Genomic DNA, 27929 nt, shown 5'->3' with positions numbered 1-27929 from the left:
TTAAGAAAGTCATGAATTATGGTAGTATTAATTATGGTAGTTAGTATCTGCATTGCATAGTCATATTTTTTTCTGCAACATTATAAGTAATTAATGGGTGGCTATTCAGAACAGGACTAACTGGCTCACATGACATAATCAAGCCACTTCCTTCATCAGTCATGATGTGCTGGTTTTCCAGTGCTATAACACATGTTTTACTGGTGCTGAGAATACTTGGCATGCTTTGTAAACCAATTATATTGTAAAAAGCTTGTGAATTTGTTGATATACTGCACATAAAACATCCGCAGTGTAGTTATCCATGAAGGTTGAGCCAGGGCTGATAATGTCAAACCACAGACTGTCAAACCAAAGCAATATATATATATATATATATATATATATATATATATATATATATATATATATATATATATATATATATATATATATATATATATATATATATATTTGTCAAAACCCCTCTCTACTCATTAGAATGATTACTTTCTAACTGTCATCTAGCTATAGCTTCTATGAGCAGAAACAGAAAACAGAAAAAAAATAATAAAAATTTGCTACCAATTGCTAGCAATTTTTTTTTTTCTGCTTTTTTTAAAATTATGTTTTCTGACATTTTCTTCTGTTGGATTTGAGTTGTGCGAGATGAACTTTGGTCTGTCAAAGTACCAATCAAAGTCACCTATAGCCGGTGTGCTCGGGCAGCTCACATATTTCACAAGCTCTGGTCAAGCCGCCACTGCAAGTGTACCCCTGCTCACCATGTGTCACTTTTTAGGAGATAACTGTCTAAAAATGGGTGAGTAAATGAACCTGAGGGTCGAGGGTGCACACAGGGCTGTAGAATATGACATTTTGCTCGTATTTGTTTAAAAAACATTCTGATCAGAAATGCATATTAAATCACGGTCATCCTTTACATTGCTATATTGAAATTTTCTAATAGACCTCCCATTTGAAAACAGCCTCTCACATGAAACGACCATTTTCCTATACATAATTCAGCTTCTTTATTAACCTAAACCAGTTAGCATTTTACACACACTTTTTTGTCATTTTAGGTTTTATAGTGGATAATTTTCCTGTGGGAGGGGCTCTTGTTCAGATTCAGAGAGCTCAATTTTACAGCTAAACCACACTGAATCTGCCTGCTATGTCACTCATCACCCACAATAAGTTGTTTACACTGACAGGGAGACAATTCTGTCAATCATTATGTAATCTGACAAAGGCAGCAGCTTGTTTTCGGACTATTTAACTATTATTAAATTGTATTAACACATATATATTTCTTGAATATAACATATATAAATACTTATTCCACTGCATATCTTTACTATTAAAATGATTTTTTTAACCATGTCATCCAAGTTGCCAGGGGCTTTAAGTATTCAGTATGTTGTTACAATTGCCATGAGATATCTACATTAGAGTTTAAATTCCACTTTCTTGTATCAGTGGAACAGTTTTAGATGACTAGTTTAGATGATGCTTTCCTAGTGGTACTCACATTGAAATGTACCCCGCCACCCACCCCAAAAAAAAACCATTAAAAAAGAGATCCTTGCCTGGTAACATACATACAATACATTAAATATATATAAATACTTTTTTTTTACTTTATATATAAATACTTTTTTACTTTTTACGTTTTTAGTACAATAATTGTATTGTTTAACAGGACTTCCTAAACAAACTATTTAATTTTATTTAGATTCAGTGGAGACTTCTGAAAATCTGCTGCAAAAGTTCAAAGGCCTCAGCACTTGAAACACTTTCACTCAGAGAATCATTGAAGCAATCCTTCCTGAAGTGAAACATCATTGTTAAAGTGTGATGCTCTGTAGATTTTCATGAAATCTGATATTCAAGAATTGACACCATGGGCAAGTTTGAAGAAATCTAGTTAAAAGGAGCTTTACCAAAGAATAGGACTCTATAAAACCGAAGCCAAACAATGCCATAATACTGGTAATACATAGATATCATGCAATAGCTCCCTAAAATCACATGTACTGACAAATATATGTCTCTGTACACATCTATTTTCATACTAATCTTAGGATTGCCTAATTTGATACATTGTCATATGTATTGATAATGTGTTCATTAATATTCAGCAAACATATTCAGTATTACTCTGGAAGTTTTAAACTGGAACGTTAGATATTGTGTCAAAGAATTACATAACACACACAGACACACAGACACACACACACACACACACACACACACACACACACACACACACACACACACACACACACACTCACACCTACATCAAACACCATGGCACTGAACAATTATGAAAGACCTTCAGAATTAACCTCTTTTATGAGCCTGTGCTCTGGCTAAACCTCTAAGTTCACACTTGTGCAACCCTTCAGCAGTCATGAATGTGGCCCTACCATGGAGTGGAGCCAGCTGATTGGGCGATGTTCTTTCCCCTCCAGCAGCAGTGGTACCATAGTGTGGTAGCGTTCCAGCTGTGCCATGCCATGTTTCAGATCCCTCCCTGTGAAAAACAAACCTGGAATGTAGACTCTTGTTTTGCAGGTGTATTCTCCGATATATCAAAAGTATGAGCAGTGAAAAATAAATACATAAATAAATGCACAAAAATACATAAATAAATAAACTAATCCACTTGAGCTGAGCTAAAATAAAAACACAGAGACATAAATATGCACAGATTACTATGAAAATTAAAGCGGGGAGGGGGCGGGTTTGATGCACCACTATTCACCACTATTCAACTTCACACTGGCAAACAGCAACCAAGCCACATAACTGGATTAAGGGGAACAGAGCACTATAAAGTCTGTTTGTTTTTATCATACTTGCAAAAAAAGTATTTTTATTTCCTGTCATCCTTCATATAAAATTCTGACAATTAATATTTTATTGCAATATGACTGACAAAATTGGATAGTGTTTCAGTAGCTTCTAGCTGCTATAATAAACACCCATCAAAATCAGTTTCTGTTTATGCAACTGGCCTTCATCATTACTTGCAGCCTAATCAAGGTGCTTCCTTCTTTCCTTGGTGATTGGTTTATGCCCCAGTACTACTCTAAACCTCTAAAACCACACATTACAAAACCACTATATTAACTGTGAAAGAGAGAGGTGCACAATACATAACAACAGCACAATAGCACTGAATCAGTTCCAGTAAGCGAGAAAGGTGGCAGACCTCATCACGCACACACACACACACACACACACACACACAGATTTTCACATCTCCTTCTGAGTCAGTCAATCTTCCTGTCAATTCATCAGAACATTGAAAATGTAATGCTAAAATAATAGTACATGTTAGCTCTTTTAAATAGCCTTAAAAAACAGTGATGAAAGTGGATTAAAATATAAAGAGGCAGAGAAAGAATAGATTCAAATACAAAAAGAAAATAAACTAATAAATACAAAGGAAAAATTTGCTAGAATCAAAAATAATTATATAATATTAAAGACCAAGAGCGTAAATAGCTGTCAGGTTTGGGAACTGGGAGATTAGACATCAGATGCTTTGCTTTTACACCCCCCAAATACTTCTATTGATAATAATCTAATATAGTCTACCTGTCATACATCTATGGCTGTTGTGTTCCCAGTTCCTGTATTTTTCTTGTTTTGGCCTTTGTCTGCTATTTCTACTTTACTTAAAAACTTGCCTTCAATCACTCAGTCTCCCTGTATCTTTGATTGAGCAGATGGTACAGACTGTGACTCCTGGAAAAGCGCTAATCAAGTTGTACTGGCCTTGTATCCTACTGCCTATGGAATCAACATTAAAGACACTAAGAGTAAAACTATCAAATATTCAGGCTTGTCAGGCTTGTAATGGTACTGTAATGCACAGAAAAAGCAGAGAAGTATCGAGCATTTTGTCTTAAACTCTTGTTTGTGTTGAGTGAGAGCAATTTACTGCACAGGTGCATAACATTCCCCTAGGATTATCTTATGGCTCACATAGGGGAAAAAGAATGAGGGGCATGGGAAAAAGGAATGAGAACAATGTACAAAAATGTACATAAAATCATAAGTGTGAGTTGACCCACTATTTGTGATACTAGTGATAAAATAGTTAAAATTGCATTTGTAATGATGTTATTTTAATGATTTTACCTATAAAGAATGCTTACTGAAATTAAATGCTTTGTAAAGGGACAATAAAGAATATATATAAAGTAGACAAATAAATGCAAAATGTCTATTGTACAGTGGTGTACCTTGTACCTTAGGAGTACATTTAGCATACAGAAAAAGAATATAAAACAAATAAATATAATCATAAAAAAGAACCACAAAAATGCACATATCCTGAGTACATAGTCTAAACATACAAAAATATTGAATGTATGACAATAAAGATGTTGTGAGTAGGACTGGGTATTGCCAGTACCGATATGTATCACGATACAGGCATCCCAGTACAATACAATACCTAACAGTTTATTAAAGTAAATATTACAAAAATGCTATTATTATTATTATTATTATTATTATTATTATTATTATTATTATTATTATTATTATTTATTAACAACAATACATTAAACATAATAAAGACTAATAACACAGTCAATGGAGAGAGTAAATTAAAAGAGCCAATATAACAAAAGGGAAAACAAATTACAACTTATAAATGTTGAAACACACTTAAATGAACATTTTTCCACCTACATTTACCCAAATGACAGCTTTAAATGTTGAATGGGCAGCTGCTTTTCCTTGCTGAATGTGCTCATTTTTCCTAAAGCTACATTTATCCATTCATCCATCCATCCATCCATCCATCCATTTATTTACTTATTTATTTATTTATTTATTTATTTATCTATCTATCTATCTATCTATCTATCTATCTATCTATCTATTTATTTATTTATTTATTTATTTATTTATTTATTTATTTGATGTGCCACCTACTGGACGTTTTAAATACTGCATTTAATCTTGAAATCATCACTTTCACACTGGGAATATAATATAAACTGGGAATATAATATAAATATAATATAAAGAATATAAACATTCATAAATTTCAATACAGCTGTGAAAATATTGATTCATATCGGTAAGAGTGTATTCACATTATATTGCCGTATCGATATTATGCACACTAGATGTGACATAACAGTAAGAACTTTGATATATGTGTTTAGAGATAAATAAATGAATGCATGTGCATGTTACAGTCCTCAGTGCAAAGTGTGCCTAAATGTGAAAGACTGCTGTAGAGTGTGAGGGGGGGAAAGGAGCAGCTGATCTGGAATATGTCTAAATATGTGAGCAGGTTGTGCGAATTACACAAGTACGTGTGTCAGCAAGGTTCACTAAATATAAATAGGAACTGCAAATATTATTGCACAGAACTGTAAGCTAAAAGAACCTGCCCTAAACTAAAAATCACTCCTGCAGAGAATTTCAACATTTTTGGTGAAAATGAGTTCATGTCAAATTCGTGGTTAGACATACATACATTCCATTTAGCCTGTGTGCCATATCTTTGCAGTCTAATTGCGCACTGAGAATTTCATCAGTACTTCCAGTAGAGTATTGATTTAAAGCTGCTGTAAGTATTTGCTTTAAGCACACTTCAACTAAACTGTCTTTGTAGCCATATTTAATTTAGCATTACTCTCTGCTGTAAGAAAAACAAAAAGTCTCTTTGACTGTCCTGAGCAGAGTCGCACTATGTTAACTAATCAGGAAACTTTGAGAACAATGAGTCCATGTTTGATACATCAAATATCACCAAGTTATCACCCACACAACTACAGGATGTAATTAAAGGTGCATATGTTAACCCCCACTACACCGTTGCTGTGCATTAAGCTCAGGCCTTTGTGGAGAACCTCAGAGCAAGAGGCTAGAAGATGTGAGTGCAGGGTTTCAAAAATCTGCTATATTAAGTTCCCATGCACTCAGCACATCAGTTCCCTCAGCACATCAGTATACTTGTGTGACAAGCAAGGCACACTCTCCACATCCTGAACCCATGTCTCAGCAGCCTGCACTGTCAGTTTCCGCTGAGCAACTTCCTTTTCCCCATGGCTCTGCACCCAAATGGGGGCAGGAAGTGGAAAACTTCCCGATATGGAGCCATAATGAGGGGTTTAGACTCCAAGAAAAAAAGGGGCAGTCAGTATGACAGGTTGCTACAGGATATATATACCAAGGAACAGAGAGGGTTAGAAGACTATTAAACCTGTATGAGACTTCTGCCATACACTGCTTCATCAGCCCCCAGTGATTTGTTGCCCTTTGTCTTTCAGTGTATATTTGGGAAGTCCTGCTGTAGTTTCTTATAGGGAACATCCTGTCTGTTTTTTTTGTTTTAATTCTCTCTCACATGAACACATGAACGCAAATGCACAAACGTACATGCACACACGAACACACACACACACACACACACACACACACACACACACACACACACACACACACACACACATACTCACTATCAGCATAGTCTTCAGTATACTTCAGCAAAGTCCTCTTCCAAACAGTGCAACAATTTGAGTGCATTCAGGAAATGTATTAAATTAAATAAATATATTTAAAAAGTAAAAAAGCAGATTATCGCAATGTTTGAGAATTATTATGTGCATTAGCTGTTCTAGTGTTCATTTGATTCCATTTCATACTGAACTTCCTGATTTAATTCAATACTGGTAAGTTTACTGTTTAGTGGACGCTTAGTTAAACAAGTACAGATGTTCAAACAAGTACTCAAAAAGATTATTGTTTTCACAAAAATGGAAGGAGATCATATGAGGCTCCAGTAAAAATGAAATTTGTAGTGATATTATAAGTTTGTGGCAAATTTGATTAAACCAGTTTAAACATCATTGCTGAAGTTAAAACCCTAACAAATGGAAAAGTATGTGCGTGCGCGCGCGCGCGTGTGTGTGTGCATCAAACATGTATGAATGAGTGTTTCATACAGAGAGAGAGAGAGACTGCAAATATTTAGGCTTCAGTAAATGTAGTTATAGCTGTAAGCCTGTCTTTTAGACAGTAAGATTTAGATGCAGCGTAAGCCTCTTGTTGATCTGAAAAATCGCTAGGTGATCTAGGACATGAAAAAGAAAAAGTGTGTACTAAAACCAGTTCTATAAAGTGTTGTACACTGTATTGTTGTCATAATGGTATTGTGTCAAATTATGTTAAAGACTATGCATGCACATATGCTTGAGAACAAGGGAGCATTTACATGAAGGCCTTTATATACATGTATATGCATATCTGTGTGTATGTGTGTGCCTGTGTATATGTGTGTGTGAGAGAGAATGGGTTGTTAATGACTCCAGCATGTCAGCATCTATTATCTATAAAAAGACCTTCCTTCAGATTTCTTGGAAATGTGACATGCCTGATTGCTCTCATATGCTCTGGGGCAGCTTTGTTGGAGCTTTTGGAACATGTTTCCATATATGTTTGGAGCGTTTTTATTTATCACAGCAGCAGAATGTTCCTTACCCTATGTTACTTGGCCATGCAAATAAGCAAATAAACACTTCCATCAGCACAAAAAATCAAAATTCTCCTAAATTATTTCAATTATATCAATAATTTTGTTCATTCATGTCTCAAGCAGGTTGACACCAATTATTTCTGTATTTAAAGATAGTAGAACTGTAGAAGAGCAATAATTTTTTTGAGGGTTCAAGAAAGAGGTTTAGCTGTTGCTTAAATAACAAATAGTGAAAATATCTGACCAGTAAAACCTTAAAAAATATTGTACACAAGGAAATATTTCTTTACTGTAGCCTGGATGATTATATTATATGTTTTAAATTCATATTTGTATAAAGAATGCAATATTAAAATTTTTGTTGTTGTTTTTATAATGATATGCTGGTTGTACAGAAAATGCATCAGACTGTAGAGGAGATCATATAAAGCAAAATATTAATCTAAACAATGATGTAACTCTTTCATCTGCAAATATTATCCTGCCAGCATCTTGACAGCCCCTGCTTAGTAGAGGTTTCAGTTTCTGAAAGCAGGAGCAGAATACATTAGCTTCTCTCTGCAGATTGAAAAGAGCCCACTCAGCATACTAAGTCACTTTCTTAAAGAGGACAAACAGTAAGCAAGGAACAGGAGGGTGAGCTTTGGTAGGAACATGAGGCAACCTGGGATTAAGGAGTATGTGTCTGTTATAGGGGTGGAGTGTGGGTAGGATAGGAGGAGATGGAGCGTATTGGTAAGTTGCAGATGACTCTGAGTGGCAATGGTGGGTTTAGGCCATATGCTTTTGCATACATGCACATGTGGAAGTTCACATGTGCATGTGTGTATATGTGTTTGTAAGTGAGGGTGAGCATGAAGTAATGATATAACTAAAATGAGATGACTTACTGAAATCTACTGGCATTATGACACCACTTTAATAATCCCTCGCTTACACCCACCCACTGTCAGACACACATACACACCCATACCTGAACACACGATACAAGAACAGTGGTTTAATTTTAGATACATCTTTAACTGAATTCTAGTCAACTTACAAAATGAATTTGGAAACAAAAGACACAAAGAGAACCAAACAACAGGCAACCTTAGGACCTCCCGATGACTATTTATATGTTTTAATGTAACACCCCCCTTAAGAATGATCAGTCATTTTGAATTATTTTTGTTTTATCAGTAGTTTGTAGCCATTATCAAATGATAACGTGCATCAGTGTGTTATCAAAGCATGTGTCATGGCTTCTGGCTTCTTAGCCTTTGTACAATTCTTTGTATAACTGCCAGTGCTTTGATTAATGTTTGTGACAATGTATTGTGCTCTTAACAAAACCTAATACAAAAAGAGTCAGGTGTTCTACTGTTGTTTCTATAGGAATCTAAAGGAAATAGTCTTTATTGAGTGAGGTATCTTTTCTGGGAGACTGGAAAAACTGATTAATTACCCAACTGATTCACTGAGGTTCCTTTATGCTTTTCAAGTTTAAAAGCCCAACCCTCTGCAAAATCTGCAGCTGATTCACAGCAGAGCTAACTACAGAGCCATCAGCATTTCAACTAATATTTCTTTGTCGACACAAGCTCTTTGAGTGCATCTCTGTGCCATGAGACGTTCAGAGTCTGTGGCGCACGTGCAAGGTGTGGTGAAGGGTCTGCCTCATCAGCACTCACTGATCAGTATGCTGCTTTCAGAAAGCAGTGTCATGGAAATTCACACTGTGTGAACTATCAAACATTGGGATTCTACATTATGATTACCTGGAGCAGCTCCTTGTACAATCTGAGAGAAATCGGGTCAGTGGCATTGCTTTCTGCACTGCTCTGAAGCACCTCATACATGCCTCGATTTATATGCTTGCAAATGCAACATGGGAAATGGCAAGACTGTAATGCAAACAGTGATACTGGGTGCTGACATTGTCTGAAATCTCATTACAGGTTATGGAAATAGAAATGATCAGGGATCATGAAAAAAGGGCTCCAGATTCACTTTTGGTGGACTTTTCATTTTTAGAGTTTCTAGCAACTTAAATGGCTTGGGACCTGATGTAGGAGTAGGATGGATTTTTTTAATGCTCTGTGTGTGCTGTGTTTCATCACTTTTCTTAACTAGGGTCACACAATTGATCTGTTTAAGCAACAGAATCATTCACTTCAGTTTCGGTTCATTGTTATGGTACTTCTTTTAGGAAGTCACCTACAGCTTTGGCATCACCTTCCGTGTTCAAGCTGCTGTTTATTCCTGTCAGTGTCCTGCAGTCTGATTGGATCCCCAGCAATTGTTGAGCCAGGCCTGCATGTGTACACAGGGAAATGGAAGCTTCCAAACAGTGACTGATTCAGACAAAAACAGCTGGCATTAGTTTGAGCAGCCATGCGTTACATGTTGAAGCTGTTTTCACAGTATTATATAGAGATGCTTGACTGCATGCATGCTGTTTCATTGAGAATATAAAATTCATGAGAAAATGAGTAGTGATGACATCAGATTAGCAAAATCATGTGTTTTTAAAAGAACTGTGTGCAGGTAAACTTTAGTAGTTAAACTGGGATTCTAGAGGTTACAGTCTAATTTTACACTGACATCTATTTAATATTTTGAAGGAGAGACCTTATTAGCAAGACTGCTTGCAGGCTTTCCATTTAAATACACTGTAAAAAGCATCAGATGAAAGTATGGCTTCAACAGATTACTAGCCCTTAAAGTGTAAAACTTTAAATTAAGTCAATGATATTTAATCAAAGCTTTTTTGTTTTTGTTTCTGCATGCACAACCTACTGGCTTTATGATTTTGAACTCAAAACACAAAGCCTCAGGCAGCTTTGACAGTGTGACTGATTTTTCTGAATGTCTACCTCACCTCTGTACTCATAAGATGACATTAATGTTCATGTTGATCTGTTCAAAATATGCATAGTGGCTCAGGTTACAGATGCTGTAATAAATGCTCACTGTCATTTCCTGACAAGGAACATATATTAGCTGAGCTACAAACCACCTAGTCCACCTAGTACCAGACAGTCTTTCAGAGACAACTTGACAGATTTACATGACTGCCATCAGAGTAACCAATTTGGATTGGAAAACCCTTATCGCACCTTCTGGGTGGAAATAACATTGTATATCAGGTAAAACAGCTGCTCCAAGCAGTCAGACACTTGTGCTTTAACAGCAGCAGTGCTTGACAAGGTCTAACGCAAATGAAAATTCACAAACAGCTGCATTGCTAGTATATTTTTGAATTAAACATTTCATCTTGTGTTAGTCACCAGAAATATATATAGATAATTTGTGACATTAGCACAGTGAATATGAAGTATTTTTGCTGTATAAGCATATATATATATATATATATATATATATATATATATATATATATATATATATATATATATATATATATATATATATATATACATACATACACACACACACACACACACACACACTGTGAGGTAATGCACATAGACAGACCTAGTTTAATACACACACACACGCACACACAAACACACACAAACACACACACAATCATGCTAAGGGAGGTCCCAGGTGAAGTAGCACTCTAACACCCTGTACTGGAGCTGCTGAATTTACATTATTGCACTCCTCTAAAGCATCATTCCCAAAATCCCAGGAGGAATAACATACACTTACACACACACACACACACACACACACACACACACACACACACACACACACGCGTGCGCACGCACACACAAATAAACCAAACAGAAATATGGAGTTAGACACTACTTCCACAGAACACTCCCCCTTCTGTTTCCACTCAAGCTCAAAGCTTTGAGCAGCAGGGACTGAAAATATTGGCTTGCCATGAGTGATCACTGAGTTTGCCAACTAGGTGTGAGACAGGATGCATGCACACACATAAGGAAAATGAGACCATCACAATATACACTACAACCATTCATGTTGCCAATGCTCTGTCAAAGGGCACATTATCTAGATGACTTATTTATTATAGCGAGTGTCCCGCTAACATCCTGTAAGGGGTCGTATCAAAAACATCAAATCTACACTCCCACACCCACACACAAACCTAACCACCCACACTTATATACACATGAACACACACAATATGTGACAGAGGCCTGGACATGGCGATAAATTAACATGGAAGCACAAGGACAGCTGTCACGCCACATTCCTTGCTGGCTAGTGAGGTGCCAGGAAAATAGTGACAAGTGACTAAAGAAGGTGATAGTGGGAGATGGCCAGTAATGCTCTGCAAATAGAAGATACAAATACAGTATACACATACACACACACATCTTTGCAATTATACCCCACACAGTAAAATGGACTGGCACAATAGGAAGAAAAGAACACTAAGCAGCAGACAAAGCAGTTAAAGCAAACAGCTCACTTATGGAATATTTGATATGTAGGGGTGTAAATGAATTAATGATTGCTGATCTGATTACTTTCATTTCTCAAATTCTATCAGCATAGTGAGTCCTAGTGAGTTCACCCTCTGAAAGGGCAGAAGGAGACTAATGACAATTTGTGGCAAACGACCTGTCCATCTTAAGTAAACAACCCCACTTATTATCTGCAATTTCTTTCAGTATTGCTTACTTTCACCACCACTATGCAATGCCCTCAGAGTTCCCTGCTGAAGTGATCAAAGAGAGCAGTGTTCAATAACACACAAAATCAATGCTTGGAAAATGACATTTTCATGACAGTGGAGATAATGACAAGGTACAACATACTGTACAAATGCTGTATTGTTTGTTTGTATGTTTGAAGCCATTCACAGATATTTTAAAGGGCAAAGGGAATTGTGCTAAACTGTAAAAAATAGATGTTTGTATTCTACACACATAGATTGTGAGCAATAAGACCATTAAAAAAAAACCAAAAAAAAACATGGGCTTTAATGTTTATGGTATATCACCCAGGTCTAATTTTAAACAAGTACCCATTATCTTCAAATGGCAGCTGGTACCTCTGATGTATAGGTGTATATACAGACCACAATAAAAGTGTCAGCTTATAAAGCAAGAACTGACAGCCTTGAGGGGGTAATGTCTGAGCATTTTATTATAACTCCTCATTTTATTGCAATGAGGAGTTTGAGCATTGTATTGAGAATTTAGAGCACATGTGGCCGTCTATGTTTTCTCTGACTCCTGATTAATTACGATTAAATGTGAGAGAGATGATAGATAGATAGATAGATAGATAGATAGATAGATAGATAGATAGATAGATAGATAGATAGATAGATAGATAGATAGATAGATAGATAGATAGATAGATAGAATTCTACACTCACACAAAGTCACAGCTGATGTTCTTTCAAGGTTGAAAAACACAGTCCTGTTTTGCACTAATTCAGTGGCATGATCATAAAACTTTAATATGCAGACCAGAATTCAGGATTAACTGGCCTGTTGTATATTCACTGACCAATATATCACTGAGTTCACCTAAATCTCCTTGTCATTTCAATGAGCTAAATGTAAATTTTTAACATTTGGAATCTGTTAAATGAGCATCATAAGCTCTGGATAAATCCACTAAATGAGTCATTAATGAACACTTGAAACTTTAGCTCATCTGTTTCTAATCTGACTTTTCAACCAGTCTGGCTGAGTTGAAAAAAAAAAACAATAATTGTGGTTAGGTTAATTGTCAAAAATGCATACTACAAACAAAAGTGCATTCGCATAATGTTACAGATAGCTCCTTTGCCGATGATTTTGTGTTTGGATTTTTATACAGTTTGATCTTGCCTCACATGCATTTTACTCAGTGAAGATCACATTAGTTATTAAGGGAGTCAATAATAATAATAATATATGTCATATAATAATTATATAATAATATATAATATTATATAATAATATATAATAATAATATGTCAGCACTGATTTTTAAATTGACCTTTGTGCTGATCTCCAGCCTGTCAGCTCTGGATAAGATGAAATGGGACTGAGTGAGGGAGGATGGGTTGTGACTGGTCTTAGATCAGCAGAGCTAACAAGCTCTGGCCCACTGTAGGTGCTCCTTCATTTCAGAGTTCTCAGCTAGAGCTGCACACTGATCAAAGCTGCCTAGCAATGCCCACCCTACATAATTCCATATCATCTATTGCACACATACAAAACACGCTCACTTGTGCATTCATCACAACGTACTCCTACACACACACACACACACACACACACACACACACACACACACACACACACACACACACACAGACACACACACTTATTTGCAAGTAACGCCAGTTTAAATTCTGACATTAAGACACATCAAAGCACCCACGAATTATTAGTTAATGACTTAATAAAACCAAGCATAAAGCACATCAACACCGATATACACACACACGGGCGGTCACACATACACAAACGGTTACATTACAATTTTGACAATGAATGAGGCGCTAAAGTTGACAATTAAGTATTCCACTCTCCTTCTTGTGATTGTTTTGTGTATTACATTCATACAGGAAAATAAGGAAGAATTCACCCCAACGACCCATGTATACAGGACATTACCACACACGTTTAATATCGACAGCACTGATTTTTTTTTGTACTGGTTTCGTCTTACTTGCTCTCTCGTTCCTGCCTTTTCTGACGAACAGAACGACTTCATCCGTACATAAGGTTTATATAGCTGCATGAAACGTAGCTCACAGGAAATATACCAGCAATTGTTAAACTTTACCACTGACACTGGCTAAAATGAAGCGCTCTAGTTAGGCAACGATGAATCAAACGACATAATATCCTGCTAAATAAGGTTACTAACTTTTAAAAGCTTATAAAAAGACTTCTTAATAAATTATTGAATGTTGAAACCAAAATTAATCTGAATGTTAACATTCATTTAAAAAAAATATATGAATGAAAACCTTTGAATGATACCTGGCAAGCGCAAAATGGCTCTATCGGAATACTTACCTTCTGCCGAATCATGCCTGGAGCTGTCACTAGTCAGACCAACTGTAAGCAATACCAGCGAATAAAGCCCGCTCAGAAATACAAAGTTCTCCGTACGCCGGTAGTTGGTCATGGTGCCCGGCTTGCGGTGATGGAGCAATCAGCTGTCTTCACTGGTGGTTCTTCTTAATATACACACTCATACACACACTGTCCGAAGGGTGACAGGATACGAGTGACTTCCTGCAATACGATCAAATCCTAAACAGAGAAGGGCGGGTTGTATTGAGCCTTCGACGGAGATGTCAAAAAAAGTTTCCTCCTGCAGCGGTTTCGAAATCCTGTGAAATACTGCTGACATTAGACCGTGTTACAATGGGGTGATTCTTACAGAAAGTAGTAAGTCCCATCAGTAGATTTCTCTGAAGTAAGATACCTCGCTTTTCTGGAGGACCGTGTCGAACAGTTGTAACCCCCACGTGCACATTTCAGAGCTACGCCGGCTCCCACGGTGTAGATACAAGACAAGTCTATCACATTATGTTGAACAAATGTAAACGAGGAAAGCTACTTTAAATAGATTACAGAATAGACTTTCGAAACATAATTTTTAGTAATGATTCCGTTACACGTATCCTCATAAAAAGATTCCTACTATACTAGGGACGAGCCCTGTGTTGTAAGAATTATGCTCAGTCGTTTAGGTTTACGCTAACCTTAGGATGGTGTAATCATATAAACTGTTACGCTGGTTAAAAGGAATGAGCAAAACACTAGCGGGAACCAGACCAAAACTAGACCTAGTCCCACAAAGATTCGAAATGGTTTCGCATAGCAGTAGTGTTCGTAGTGTTATAAGCAGATGCCGTTTACTGAGATCAAGATTAATATTTAAGGTCAGTCTGAAAGGACTGATCTGTTGAGCGCAATCTGGATGTTCCATCTCCCTACAATGAAATAGGGAAATGTAATTTCAGAATTTAAATTCAAGTAAAAATACTTGAACATTTTCGATCTCGGAAAAGAGATCTATTTCATTCTTAGTCTTTTTCTCATCATAATGTAATAATGTATTCTTGTTTGTTTGTTTTAGGGCAGGTCTGTATACCATACACTGCAGCAAAGACAAATTCTCTTCCCATTAAAAGCAAATGACCCACTTCTAACATTGTACTCAAGGACTAACTGACATGCTTGTGCTTTAATTACTTTAGCTCTTTCCCATTTCCTTTAGCTCCAAAAGTAACAATAATAAATCAGACCTTCTATATAAGGATCACAAATCTTTGTTCTATCATGGTGTCATCCTGACATTCCCGGTCAATGAACCCTGTGACAAGAGCCTTCTTGTGCTGACCCCCCTCTCCTGAGTTCTATTCACCAGAAACCCATGTTATGGACTAAAAACCTGACACCTCCAGGCCAAAGACAGAGTTGCACAGCGAAAAATATGTCCTTCCTTGTTCTCCCATGCATCAAATAACTTTTTACTTTTTCCTTACTGCTCAATTTACTGGAATACCCGTACCAGAGAATAAGGGGACAGCTTCTGAATCACAATGAAGGCCACAGCCCTATGCAGCAGAATAAGACATACAAGACATATAGCAGATATTCATTCATGCAGGCATCATTGGGATATAGCATTTACTGTATTCAATGTCATACCTAGAGCAAACAGCAAAAAATAAGACCATTAATAATAATTATTTTTATTAAATATTTATTATTATTTTTAATAAACTCTTGAGATAATTGTATTAGGTGGTTAAATTTATAATTTTTCTGTCATCTCATTAAGAGTGCAAGCCAAGTGTGCAAGGATATACTCACAAACTGCATACAGGGTTAACCGATGTATAATAAAAAGTATTTCACATCCTAAGAATAACACACAGGAACAGTACCCTTCTTACATTTACTGGTGAAAATAAATTCTCATATCAGACTAATTCTCATATCAACTTTTTCAGAGTCAGCAATGTTTTTGGTGGGCTTAAAGCCTTTACTGATATATATGATAATGTCCAGTCATTTGGTAATGTCAAGTGAATACTGTATTAAGAAAGTAACTATAAATAATTATTTTCTTCACTAGACATCCATAATGTGCTCATTTCATAGGTCTGACTGACAGTCAACAGCATAATCAACTGCATGAATCTGTACGATGTCCATTCTGTGGAGTGATGGACATGACTTTTTCAAAACCGCACTGTCGCCATGGTGTTGCAGAGGCTATAGAGGCATCACATGCCATCGAGTGATGTCTTAGGATGAGCTCATGCTTCCCAGCAAAGTCACTTGCACCATTTCGTCAGAAGATGTCTTGGCAAGAGGCTGTGGCAGGAACAGGCATGTGCATTTTGGCCCAAATGCAGAGAAACGTGTTTTGTTTTTCAGGCCATGTATGAGAAAAGCCTGTACTGATTTCAGCTGGGGGGCTGCAAGGGTCTTGCAAGACTTAGGTTCTTTGCCACAGGCAAGGGGAGAGCAAAGGACATACATTTTGTGCGTGCATCTTGACACTCCTCAGTTCCTCAGTCACTGTTTCTTTGTAAGACCTGGTCCAGAAGTTTCTGTAGAAGACACAAAAAAGGAAAGTTTATATTGATGAACGTCATAATGGCAAGGTAAACTACAGTTTCCTCATAATTTCATTTGCCTGTCTACTCGAGGGATAGCTCTTGGAGGGCAATGATATGCTATCTGTCCACACACCACACTGTGCTATCAGCTCTTTCCCTCATGTGGACTTTGTTTTATTTTCTGGCCGGACTCCCCGTTCTCATTTATCTTCGATTCTGCTGCCAGTTACCGTTTAATAAAACTGCAGATCCCAAAAGGGGATATAGAAAAAACTGCTTTGATGCCAAGTTAATCAGAAAATAGTGCTATTTCTGTAGTCAACATCTGTTGTGACTTTCAGTAAATGTCCAAGGAATTAGAGATGTACTTTTAATAGATTTTAGGGTCTGTGTGATTCAGCAGATAAATATTTACATTTGGACAAGAGAACCTCTTTATCCCACCAAGTGGCACATTGTCTGTATTCCAGCTACCTGAGTTCTCATCCAGATCTTTTACATCAGGGATGCCCAAGTTGAGGCATGGTGATCTTCCACCCAGAGTTTCAACTCTAATTTAACAGCCACAGATGATATTATCACTGGAAAAGGGTTATCTAATAAGGGCTAAGAAAAGGCAGCTCCATCATGATTCCTATCTGTTAACTGAAAAGGTGGCAAATAAGGTTACATTAGGCTTATGTTACCAACCAGCTGTCAATATGCTGTCCATTGGAATTTACTTTGGAAAGCTCCAAAAAACACATTCACAGCATTAAAGGAACAGTGTTGATATGAACACCTTTGCTGATCTTCTTTAACGTCAGAATGGATCAAGCACCTCAGGGTTTAGGATAGATCATACTATAACAGAATTGAAAGATAAGCCAGATCATCACTTGCACTCTGAAAAATCTGGCACACCCTTATATCTCTCGTCCAGTCCTCCATTTTACTGCTCATGTAAAGAAACGAGCGCACACACTCACTCTCTCTCTCTCTCTCTCTCTCTCTCTTTCTCTCTCTCTCATTTGAGTGATCAAGCATTCAAGCATTCATCACTGTCATGCAGAAATATAGCCCCGATAGCAGGCTGTAGAGAAGGCAGTGAATATGAGTCTACATGAGAGCTTGGCCCTCAGAGGACCTGACACCCATTAAAACAACAGGTTAAAGTGAGAGGAACACCCTTTGACACAAGAATCTGAAAGTCCTTGCTTTTTAGGTGTCCAAGGAGCAGTCTGTCAGTAAATATATCAGATAATGGCAGGTTAATATTCCTGTTCTGACAGTCAGGAATATTACAGTCAACACAGTGAACAAAGGGAGCAGCACCAACCCACTCCACACCAGAGAAACCCCAAAAGTCTGTCAAGCATTAAAAAGAACAAAAGGAATATATGAATAAATCACTATGCATAGTGGAATTAAATTGAACATGAAAATCTGTTACATTAGAGGTGATTCACAAAGAAAACAACACTGACCTCTGCTGGAGATAATGCAAATTTTGGAATCATTTTCCGATTTGTGTTCATATAATTTTTAGCCCCAAAAGGACATAATGGTCATATTCAGCCTGCATAAATATAATAATGTGAATGACAGTACAATCATTTAAACTATAATTTAAAAAAAACTGCATAGGAATTATAGTAAAAAATAAATAAATAAATAAATAAATAAAAATTGGGACACTTTCTTCCAAATACCCTAAGTGAGGTAAAAGCTCGATCAGGTGAAATCACACACTATGATACCAGTCAACACCTGTCATGTGTACCTTGTGGTAGGTTTTCACAACTGGTCCCTCTTCATATTTGCAATCCTACACTCACTGACAGGGCTAGTGGCATTCCTCATATGAGCTATGGACCAGGTATGGTTGTTCTATAAGGGAATGCTTGTCAGGTATGTCTTGGGGTTAGTTGTAGGACCTGCATAATTAATGCAGTACCATAACGTCTAAATCTTTGGATTCCCTTTTAGTGATACAAGCTCCTTATTTCAGCTGAAACCTATCAAATAAATAATTACTGAATTGTTTTCTTAAAAAATGTTAAAGTTGTTAGAGATTTCAAGGTATTACCATCAATTTATCAAATTTACCATCGGATTTATTTAGCTATGCAAAGACAATGTGGCATTAAATTGCCCTCACATCTTACTTTGTAATGTCTTTTTCTGTTACATTTTTTTTTTATTTAGCTCTGTGTCTTACCCTTGCTTTTGTCCTGTTATACTTTGCTGCAGTACCAACAGCTGTGCCTTTTGCCAAGCTCATTCTAGTTTACACGACAGAAAAGTTTTATAGTTCCTACAACTGCTTCCACACTTGAGGCTGCAAAACGTGGCCAAGTCCAGTTTATGGTAATCTGTCCCTTCACTACAACTACACAGAATAAAGTGTGGTAGCGTTACCTTGTATTGCATCATATTTAACAGAATTAGTTCTTATAAGAAATTCTAAACATTGTGGTATATCCTGAAGTACAACTATTCTTGATCACTCATTCTGCCTTGCTGTAATAAAATCAGATATTGAAAATGTACTAAGCAGGTTGATCATCTTTTACGTGAAAAATATAATTAAGGTTTTTATTATCTTTTATTTAAGCAAGAGAGAAAATCTCACTGAGATTAAAAATCTCTTTTACAGCAGAGTTCTGGTCAAGATACCAAGCTACACAACAGTCAGTTCCCACATAAACATAGGCAATATCACAAACATCATGAAATTAATAAATCACAATACTATGAATTTCATAAATCAAAATCATCATAAGTTATTATAATTATTTTTAAATCACCCCTATTAATGGCTTTGTTGCACTGCGCTCCTTTTAAAATAGAAATACAAAATTGCACATTGTGTATCAAGTTCCATGTTAATTATATGCAGTATATATACACATTTCACACTAAGCCTGAATACGGTTGGTTTAGTTTTGTGATTTAAATCCTTTAGATTCTAGAAATTATTATTTAGAATGATATGCATATTGCATGATATACAATTTTTATCCACCATCACCATCATTATTATTCTTGTTGTTTTGATGTTATTTTTGTATGACCTCTTGAATCCATCCAAGAGATGAGTCATGGACCCTGTTCTACCTTCTTAAAGACTTCAGCTCTCAGTCGGTTGGTCTGCAACACCAGCTTTCTTCTCTCTTCTTCTTTCCTCTTGGTCACCTCAGGGAGTTTGTTGTAAATGCTGCTAATGAAGAAACATAACTTGGAGAAAAATGAGCACAGCCTTGTGGTTTCTCCTCGTTGCTGACAGATATAATGCACACACAATGCTACACATATAATGTACACAATTCTCATGGGTTTTCTGCATAGACAAATTGAATTAAATTCTTCACCCTTACTCCTTAAACCCCCTCAATACTTTTGTAAAATGTATCATGCAATGTGCCTATTTTAAGATAATGTTCTTTTGAAAAGTGTAATACCAAAACTGCACAGATTCAAAGTCTAAACTCAGAAAACAACACATGCTAAAAAGCTTTTCTTTTAAGGGACATGTATAACAAGACTTAACATACTTAACAAGAGGGAAACAAATTCAGTTTATATGTCCAGCACTCCCCAGGGTATTGATTTTCTCAGTTAATATGTTTCTGTTCCACAAACTAAGATTCTGTTCTCCAACATAGCAACCAAAACAAAATCCATTAATTGCAAAACATACCAAACTGACTGAAATGAAACATTATGTTTATATTTCTCATTGTGCCATCAGCATAAGATGGGTAGCTGGGACAGGTGTCATTTAACATGATGTACCCTACATGCTTGTTCCATAAAAAACCTGCTGTAGTCAGTATATTCCAGTGGTATTTGTATGAATTAACACATATTAAAGTGATACTTTTTATTTAAAAAGATTTGTTTTTTGTTTTATACATTTGCCACCAGAGTTTGGACATTGATTCTTAATACGTATGTTTTTTCCAGGATGGGAATGAAAACATGATCTGTATCAGCTGTAGGTTATATAATGTGTTTGAGTGTTTGTGCATACATGTGTGTCTGTGCATGTGTGCACATGTGTTTGTGAGTGGACTAACCGTTTTGATCTAAGCTGCATCTCTTTACCTGAAATAACTCTATCCTTTGGTTTAAAAAGGTTATCTAGAGAGAAGACAAAGAGAGGGCACACAAGTCATTTTAAACAGTCTCAACATACTCCCAATAACCTCCACATGATTTCCCAGTATTTTAGAATGGCATTCACATAGCACAGTGATTTTATACAACTGAAATATCCAACCATACTTTCGGAGTACATGCTTCAGGGGCTTGTACCAACAATTAAGTTTGAAAGGCCCTTACATATAGCTATTAGGTATAGTTTATTTTAATATTTGATTTTATAAAGTGTCCATTTCTCCTATTTTCAGACTTGTAATATCCTATTAGGTCAGCAGGGGGCAGAAGTCAGCTGATGTGGTAAAAGCATTATGAACCTTATATTCTTTTAGCGGCACAGTAATGTAACTGTGAAACGAGTTTACGTTAAAATAGCTGGCGCCAACATTAAAACAGTTTAATTTAGCAAACATTAAACATTTTACCTCTACAAAGTCCCAATAAACGAATAACCAAGTCACTCGGTAAAAGTAATATGTATGGTATGAATAAATAACAGTATTTTGTTTGCTTAACATTTCAAAAACGTTTTACATGTCCTATGATCATGCAAGTTACAAATTTCTGCCAAAAATTTCAGTTTCACTATATTCAGCGGCAATTTCTGTAACTTGTTCAGATGTTTGGTATTCCACATTTGGGAAAAAAAAATATATTTACCAATATTTACCACATCCAGGCAAGGGCACCTAAAAATGACATAGGGTTTTCTTGACAAGTGCATTTGGGAGAAAGCAATGACAATTCAAAGTCTGTACAACTCTTTGAAATATAGACAAATATATTTAAGTGGATGAATCCATCAAGCACTCTCACTTATTACAGATCAACTTGGCTATATCTATCTATGAGAATTCCATTATTGGCTCTGCAATTAGTTAGCAATTGGTCTTGGTTGACAATCCTTAACATAAGCAGTTTCTGCTGCCTCCAAAAACAGATCCAGTGCAACATCTGTGTGACTGTAGCACAGCCTAAACTGCTGGTAGCAGTGTGCTGGAATATGGCTTCCATAGCAACCATTAATGCTTCAAACAAATGCCACATGATTGCCATGCAATAATATTGCCATACAATAATATTTTTCAATATGGATGCTACAGTAGCGTGTTAACAAGCTCCGTGCTATAACTGCATTATGGCAACCACATAACTGAACACCTGAGCTTCATAATAGGTATTTTAATTACATGCAGATACTTTGTCCTGTTAATAATCTTGTACTCAGCATCGCACCCGAATCCCATTGGCAGTATTGAGGAGACCTTCATCTGCACCCAGTGTCTTACCACTAAGTGGGTGTGGCTTTGTGCAGTTCCATCTCTTATTGGTGCCCTCCAACTCCACTGCGAAGTCTGCAGTCTGTGACCTCTGCCTCTCTCTGGTCCGTTCCTCCAATTGGCGCACTCGTTTTTGAGAGCGGGAGATAAAGTCAGGCCGGAAGTGCTCCAGAGCCTCCTGTAGCCACCCACAAATCAATAATATTAATATTTATTTAAACATGTTTTTGCTTTGAGCTGTCAGTGTCTAAACACAATAAGTGCAGAAGTTAAAATCAACAAATATAATGTTAAAAGTTATTTTATTTGTAGGCATTGCTTTTACTGTAAAGTTATCGCTTATCTTATTCTACAGTCTGATGGTTGGTAATTGTTAAACTGCTAATTGTTAAAAGTTGAACAAAGCATAATGTCAGCATATCTTAATTGAATAAATACAGTATATCAGTGATGAAATAGAAATGACTCTGTAGTCTATAATCATTAGCATGATGAATGAATATTACCACATACTTTAATGCTCAGGGCCTGCCAATGGTTTGTGCTGTTGGGTTCCCCAGTGTAGTCGAACACATGGGGAGAGACAGGACCAGCTTGTTCTCTCAAAACAGTTTCAGCACAGGAACATGGCCCTCTGCCATTGGAAGAGGTTCTTACATTCACTCCAGAGTTCACTAATGAGAAGTAAATTATGTTAACACGCACACGCACACACACATCTTTCTATTGAGATTTGACAAATTTTTTTCTGTAGTAATACCAAACATTCTGCTGCATTGATAGAATGCTCCTGCATGTTGAGAGTGAGAATAGTTTTGCGTCTTCTGCTGCTGGCTATGACATCTCACACTGTCCAGAGCAGAGCTATTCCTGATAACCACTGGGGAAACCAACCTTTTATTTATAACAGACTCTAAAAGAAAAGACAGAAAGCTGAGGTTAAAACTATCTACGGAACAAGCCACCAGAAGAAACCACAGAAGTGGTTTCTACTACAGAGTGGAAGAGAGAGCCAGATAGAGAGAGGGAGTGTGCGTGTGTGTGTGTGTGTGTGTGTGTGTGGTGGGGGGGGGGGGGGTTGTCAGGCACAGAGAAAGAAAAAAAAAAGAGAGTGAGAATGAGAGAAAGGGTTGCAGTCACAGCAACATAGAGACCAAAAGTATAAGAATAAAATAGAAGTTGAGGATAAGTAGGATAAGTGTCCTTCTGCGTGACTTCCCTGCAGTAATAGCTGGGGTTAGCCCTCCAGAGCACACTCTTGCATTCCCACTATCACATGCCCTGCAGACCGAATGCAAAAGATCAACCTGCTGCAGAGAGGACGATTATTCTGGACTTGTCATGGGGAAATTTGTTTAGTAGAAGAGTGTGGATGGAGGCCAGGATAATGAAGCAAAACCTGCCCCTGGTTGAAAATGGTGGATTAGGGTAGGATGATCACATATTATACTAGATATAACCACCCACATTTTATTGTTTTCCTTCCCTCTCCCTAATTCTCTCATTTCAGTTTCTCATCTCTCAGAAATGTCCACTATCTTTTCTTATCAGTCAGGATCTGTCTAGTTGTTTTCCAAAGTACTTCAGAATTTCAAGCTATGTACAAAAGAATCTAACAATCCTAAATCCTCATTACCATGAATGGTTATTTCATGACAACCCATAGTGTACCATCTCACATTAATATCCCTTTCAGGTCATTGTTGCCAGGCTAACCCTCTCATTGCCACTGTCCTGTCCCTGCCTCCTTGGGTCTTCTCTTTTAAAGCAATCCATTCTTTAGGAATCTAGCTTGGATTGATTCCTGCTCTCAGGAACCTATACTGCAGTAATGACTGCTCTACTGAAGCACTCATTACCACTATAGCAAATCCCCAAGGCATAAAATAAATGTTTCAGGATAATATCTAGAAGAAATGTTAGAACAGAAGGCATGTATTCTTCTTGCAAAAGAGCTTTTTATAACACAACCACATTAATGGGTAATCATTTTTACACACACACCCACACACACACACACACACACACACACACACATCTAAAAAGGACGGCCTTTCCATTAAAAATGCATGAGGTGCAAACCACAAGGTGACCAGGCAGGATTTAAAGTGGAACTACACCGACAAAGATATCAAGTGTTCAGACTGGCTAATGCTTCATTATCATCAGCAATGGCTATAGAAATAGAGTACAGACAGAAAGGGACAGAGACAGAAAGTGAGAGAGAGTGTCAGATAAACCCATTTGCATGGGTGCTGCAATGGAGGCAGGTGAGATTCCTACCTGGGCCTTCAGCACCACCCCTTCGAGGCTGTGAGACATCATTAGCCTTTCCATTCGGCCTGAACACCGCTGACGATGAGTGGTGCCCCGCTCTGAATGGCAATGCCGCTGACCCTGGGCTTCTGCCACCTCCTGTAGCTTCTGAGTCCACAGTGGTCACACCCTCAAGGTGACGGTATCCATCTCGCATTATTTTATGGCCATGGGTCACCATGCCCCACCCGCTGCGAGCTCTGGACAGAGGCCTCACTCCTGGACTCTCAGGGCATCCAGGCCTAAGCGCTCCCCTGATGTAAAGAGACAGTGTGGATCTGTGCAATGTCCGTCCTCCTTCCTGCAGCCTGGCAAGTGAGATGGAGAGGGATTTGTCCAGGTAAAGCATGGAGCTGAAGGGACCTGGGAGAAGCTCCAGGTGAAGACAGGAATGGAAGATGAGGTGTTCTGAGACTGAGGGAAAACTTCTGCCCAAAGCAGGTTCCTCCTTTGATCTAGCCAGTGCCTGGCTTGTTGTCTTGCTCTCAGTGTAGCTGTTTCTACACACAGGAAATGCCAGACTGGAAGCAAACCTCTTGCCTGGGTAATCTCTCTCTCTATTCTCAGTCACCTTCACCATGGTAGCTTGGTGCTTTAGAGGCACTGCGGGGTTTCCCCATGACACACTTGCCTGTTGGGTTGTATCATCACATGTACTCATTGTGGAGGCAGAGGGCACTGGGAGCTTGTTGCGCTGGTTCTGAGTCCTTATTTCTGGGCTCAAAAGGCTGGGAACGCTGAGTGAGACCCTCCGGGCAGTGATGGTAATGGAAGTGAAACCAGACAAGGAGTTGGTGGAGCAGCAAAGGCGAGTCTCAGGGGTACTGAGTGCCTGACTGAGGGATGGAGTATAGAGATATGAGAGAGCTTCCGTTTTCTGAGGTCCATCGAGACGGGTCAAGCCATAGAGGGAGGGCAGAATTCTACCCCGTCGCTCAGGCTTCTCCAATCGGCTCCTCAGACCTTGCTGTGGTTGGAGAGCATTTCTCTTCAGAAGCGGGTAGGTCTCCTTATTCACAGCCTGACAGGAGAGAGAGTGAAAGAGATATTAAATTGACCAGAGGCATCAGTCTACACATATATTCCCTCCTGTCCACTGTGGAATGGAAGTACTGAATAAGAAAACAACAAAAAACAGAAGTTATAAAAAGCAAAAAAAAAAAGCAACCAAAAAACAACAAAGCAATTTCCATTAGAGGTTGCTGACCATTTCTGAAAGTGCTCAAAGTGCATTAGAGACATCAATTTTTTTAGTGGCTTGTCATGAGTATAACTTTTGTAGCACCAAAAGTCCAAACACGCACAAACATGTATTATGAATTCTACAGATAAAAATTATAATATACAAAAGTGTTCTAAGACCATCCGTGTGATTTGCTGTCTGTAACCACCTCCTATATCCCTTCTAAAACTATTGTTTAACTCAGTGAACAGTGAACATCCCCTTTTACAGTTTGAAAGAAATATTCACTCAAATGTAAATCTAACTTAACCAGGCTAGAAAAACAGGCTGTAAACATAATCACATGGTTTCCTAACATTATTCATAAACCTAAGATAAAATTGTTTTTTAAAGTGAAGCACCACTGACATTACAATTTAATCCAATACAAGACTTAATCCATGTAGTGAAAACCATGAATTGATGATGATTAAATGATTCCATTCAAAATTATTCCATTTAAATGATTCCATTCTAAAATTGTAACCTTTCACATCCTGACTGTCAGCAGTCAGCAGGAAATACACTGGACTAAAAATTCAGAATAATGTGCCATGCACAATATGTTCCCAAAGAAAAAGTATTTTAGATAAAAATGTCAGCTGTGATGTTCCAAAGACATCTAACCATTATCTTCACCACAATGTTAATTTACACACTCTGTTTCATAATTTTGTTTTTTCAACATAGTTGCTGATTTGCAGGAAATGGCAAACTGGATGGGGGCTGTTTACTGTAAAACAAACTTGACATTCTAAAAGACAAGCTCACTATGTCAAAGTCCACTACAATGACAGACCAATCGTGTTTTGCCTGTCTGGCATAAGATAGTGGCTCTTTTCACAATGTCAATTAATCAGTTCTCTTTGTTTCTAAAGGTGACAATATTTTGGCACTTGACCTTCAAATTGAGAAGACTTATTAAAAATGAATTCAATCGTCCAATTTAGAAAAGTCACTCATTAATAATGCTGGGAAATAAAGAAGCCTATTTTTTGTGCCACATTTTAATGAATGCCATAAAAACACTGCTACCTCTGTTTACTTCATTCCAGACCATATGGTGTTGACGCTTCTGAAAATCCATAGGAAAAATATATAAATAAAGCCATGTTTAAATTATGTGACAGGCTGTCTAAAAACTTTTCTGCCTGTCTTACCACTGATGTTTGGTAAAGACTGGCTGACTAATCTCCAAATTCTGAGTCCCATTAAATTTCAATAAATCCCTATTACCTTTCCATATGTCGATGAATAAACAACATGAAAGCATTTGAAGAATCAACAAGTGAAACGTAACACAAGATGGGTCCAAACGTCGTTTTGAATACAAAAAGGAACTTCGCTCAGTATTTTAAAGAGGCATCATTACTCACCATACTTTCTCAAAAATGCCAGTTTTCCGTGAACTGTTCATGAACTGAAGTTTACAAAAACACTGCGCCCTGTTGAAACAAGAATACGCGCCTCGATGCTACTTTAACTCCTCGCAGCAAAGTCCCACAACAGAACCGAAGTTCTCCGCGTGCACCAGAGGAGGAGGTTTGAACTGGGATCTCTTGTGAGCTAATGTGCCGTTTTCATCTGCCAATTGTGAATTATTCAATCGGATGGCATTTGCTAGTTGAAGTAGATTGTTCCATTGAGAAGCTTCAATAGCCTTATGGTCTGATGCCAAAGAACATACAATATGTATGGTGACATAGCTAATCTGAGATGAATGAAAACAATTTGAGCAAAATGGGATTGTTTATTTAATTTTTGCTAGTTTTTGGTAGTTTGCATGTATGACTTTAGCTAAAATCTCAACAAGCTACACGAGACTGTATTCTATACTTTGCTCTTCATGTGAGGGCCCAAATGCAGCTGGGCAAGGAGCAAGACGCACAGACGTCTCTCGACGAAGACAGACATTTAGTACACACGCCGGAACAATACAAGCTACAGCACTCAAATTAAACA

The 27929-nt window shown here is 37.4% G+C and overlaps 2 protein-coding genes across 5 annotated transcripts in view; both read right to left on the bottom strand.

Moving 5' to 3' along the window:
- The window catches only part of adam12 (ADAM metallopeptidase domain 12), a 76205-nt gene extending 61373 nt beyond the window's left edge, over window positions 1-14832 (bottom strand). For 2 of the 4 annotated variants that reach the window (XM_027008868.2, XM_027008867.2), the window contains exons 1-2: window positions 14440-14831; window positions 2412-2518 (exon numbers count right to left, since the gene is read on the bottom strand). In XM_027008868.2, the coding sequence (XP_026864669.2) occupies window positions 2412-2518; window positions 14440-14551 (219 nt within the window). In that variant the 5' untranslated portion in view covers window positions 14552-14831. Of the gene's footprint in view, window positions 1-2411; window positions 2519-14439 lie in introns of all 4 variants that reach the window. The other 2 variants (XM_027008866.2, XM_027008869.2) reach the window with 2 other exon arrangements.
- Window positions 14833-16958: 2126 nt separating this feature from the next.
- Window positions 16959-23407, bottom strand: LOC113576672 ((E2-independent) E3 ubiquitin-conjugating enzyme FATS). Its single transcript, XM_027008900.2, has 6 exons — window positions 23190-23407; window positions 22943-23103; window positions 22439-22607; window positions 21068-21131; window positions 20106-20205; window positions 16959-16997 (listed from the first exon to the last, which is right to left on the bottom strand). Exons 1-6 carry the CDS (start codon window positions 23194-23196, stop codon window positions 16959-16961), a joined length of 540 nt encoding a protein of 179 aa, XP_026864701.1. The 5' UTR covers window positions 23197-23407.
- Window positions 23408-27929: the final 4522 nt, after the last annotated feature.

The sequence above is a fragment of the Electrophorus electricus genome, chromosome 13 (genome assembly GCF_013358815.1).
Source record: "Electrophorus electricus isolate fEleEle1 chromosome 13, fEleEle1.pri, whole genome shotgun sequence".
In the NCBI taxonomy this organism is placed as follows: Eukaryota; Metazoa; Chordata; class Actinopteri; order Gymnotiformes; family Gymnotidae; genus Electrophorus; species Electrophorus electricus.
The sequence above is the reverse complement of the archived record's forward strand: the minus strand, read 5'-3'. Positions and strand labels throughout refer to the sequence as shown.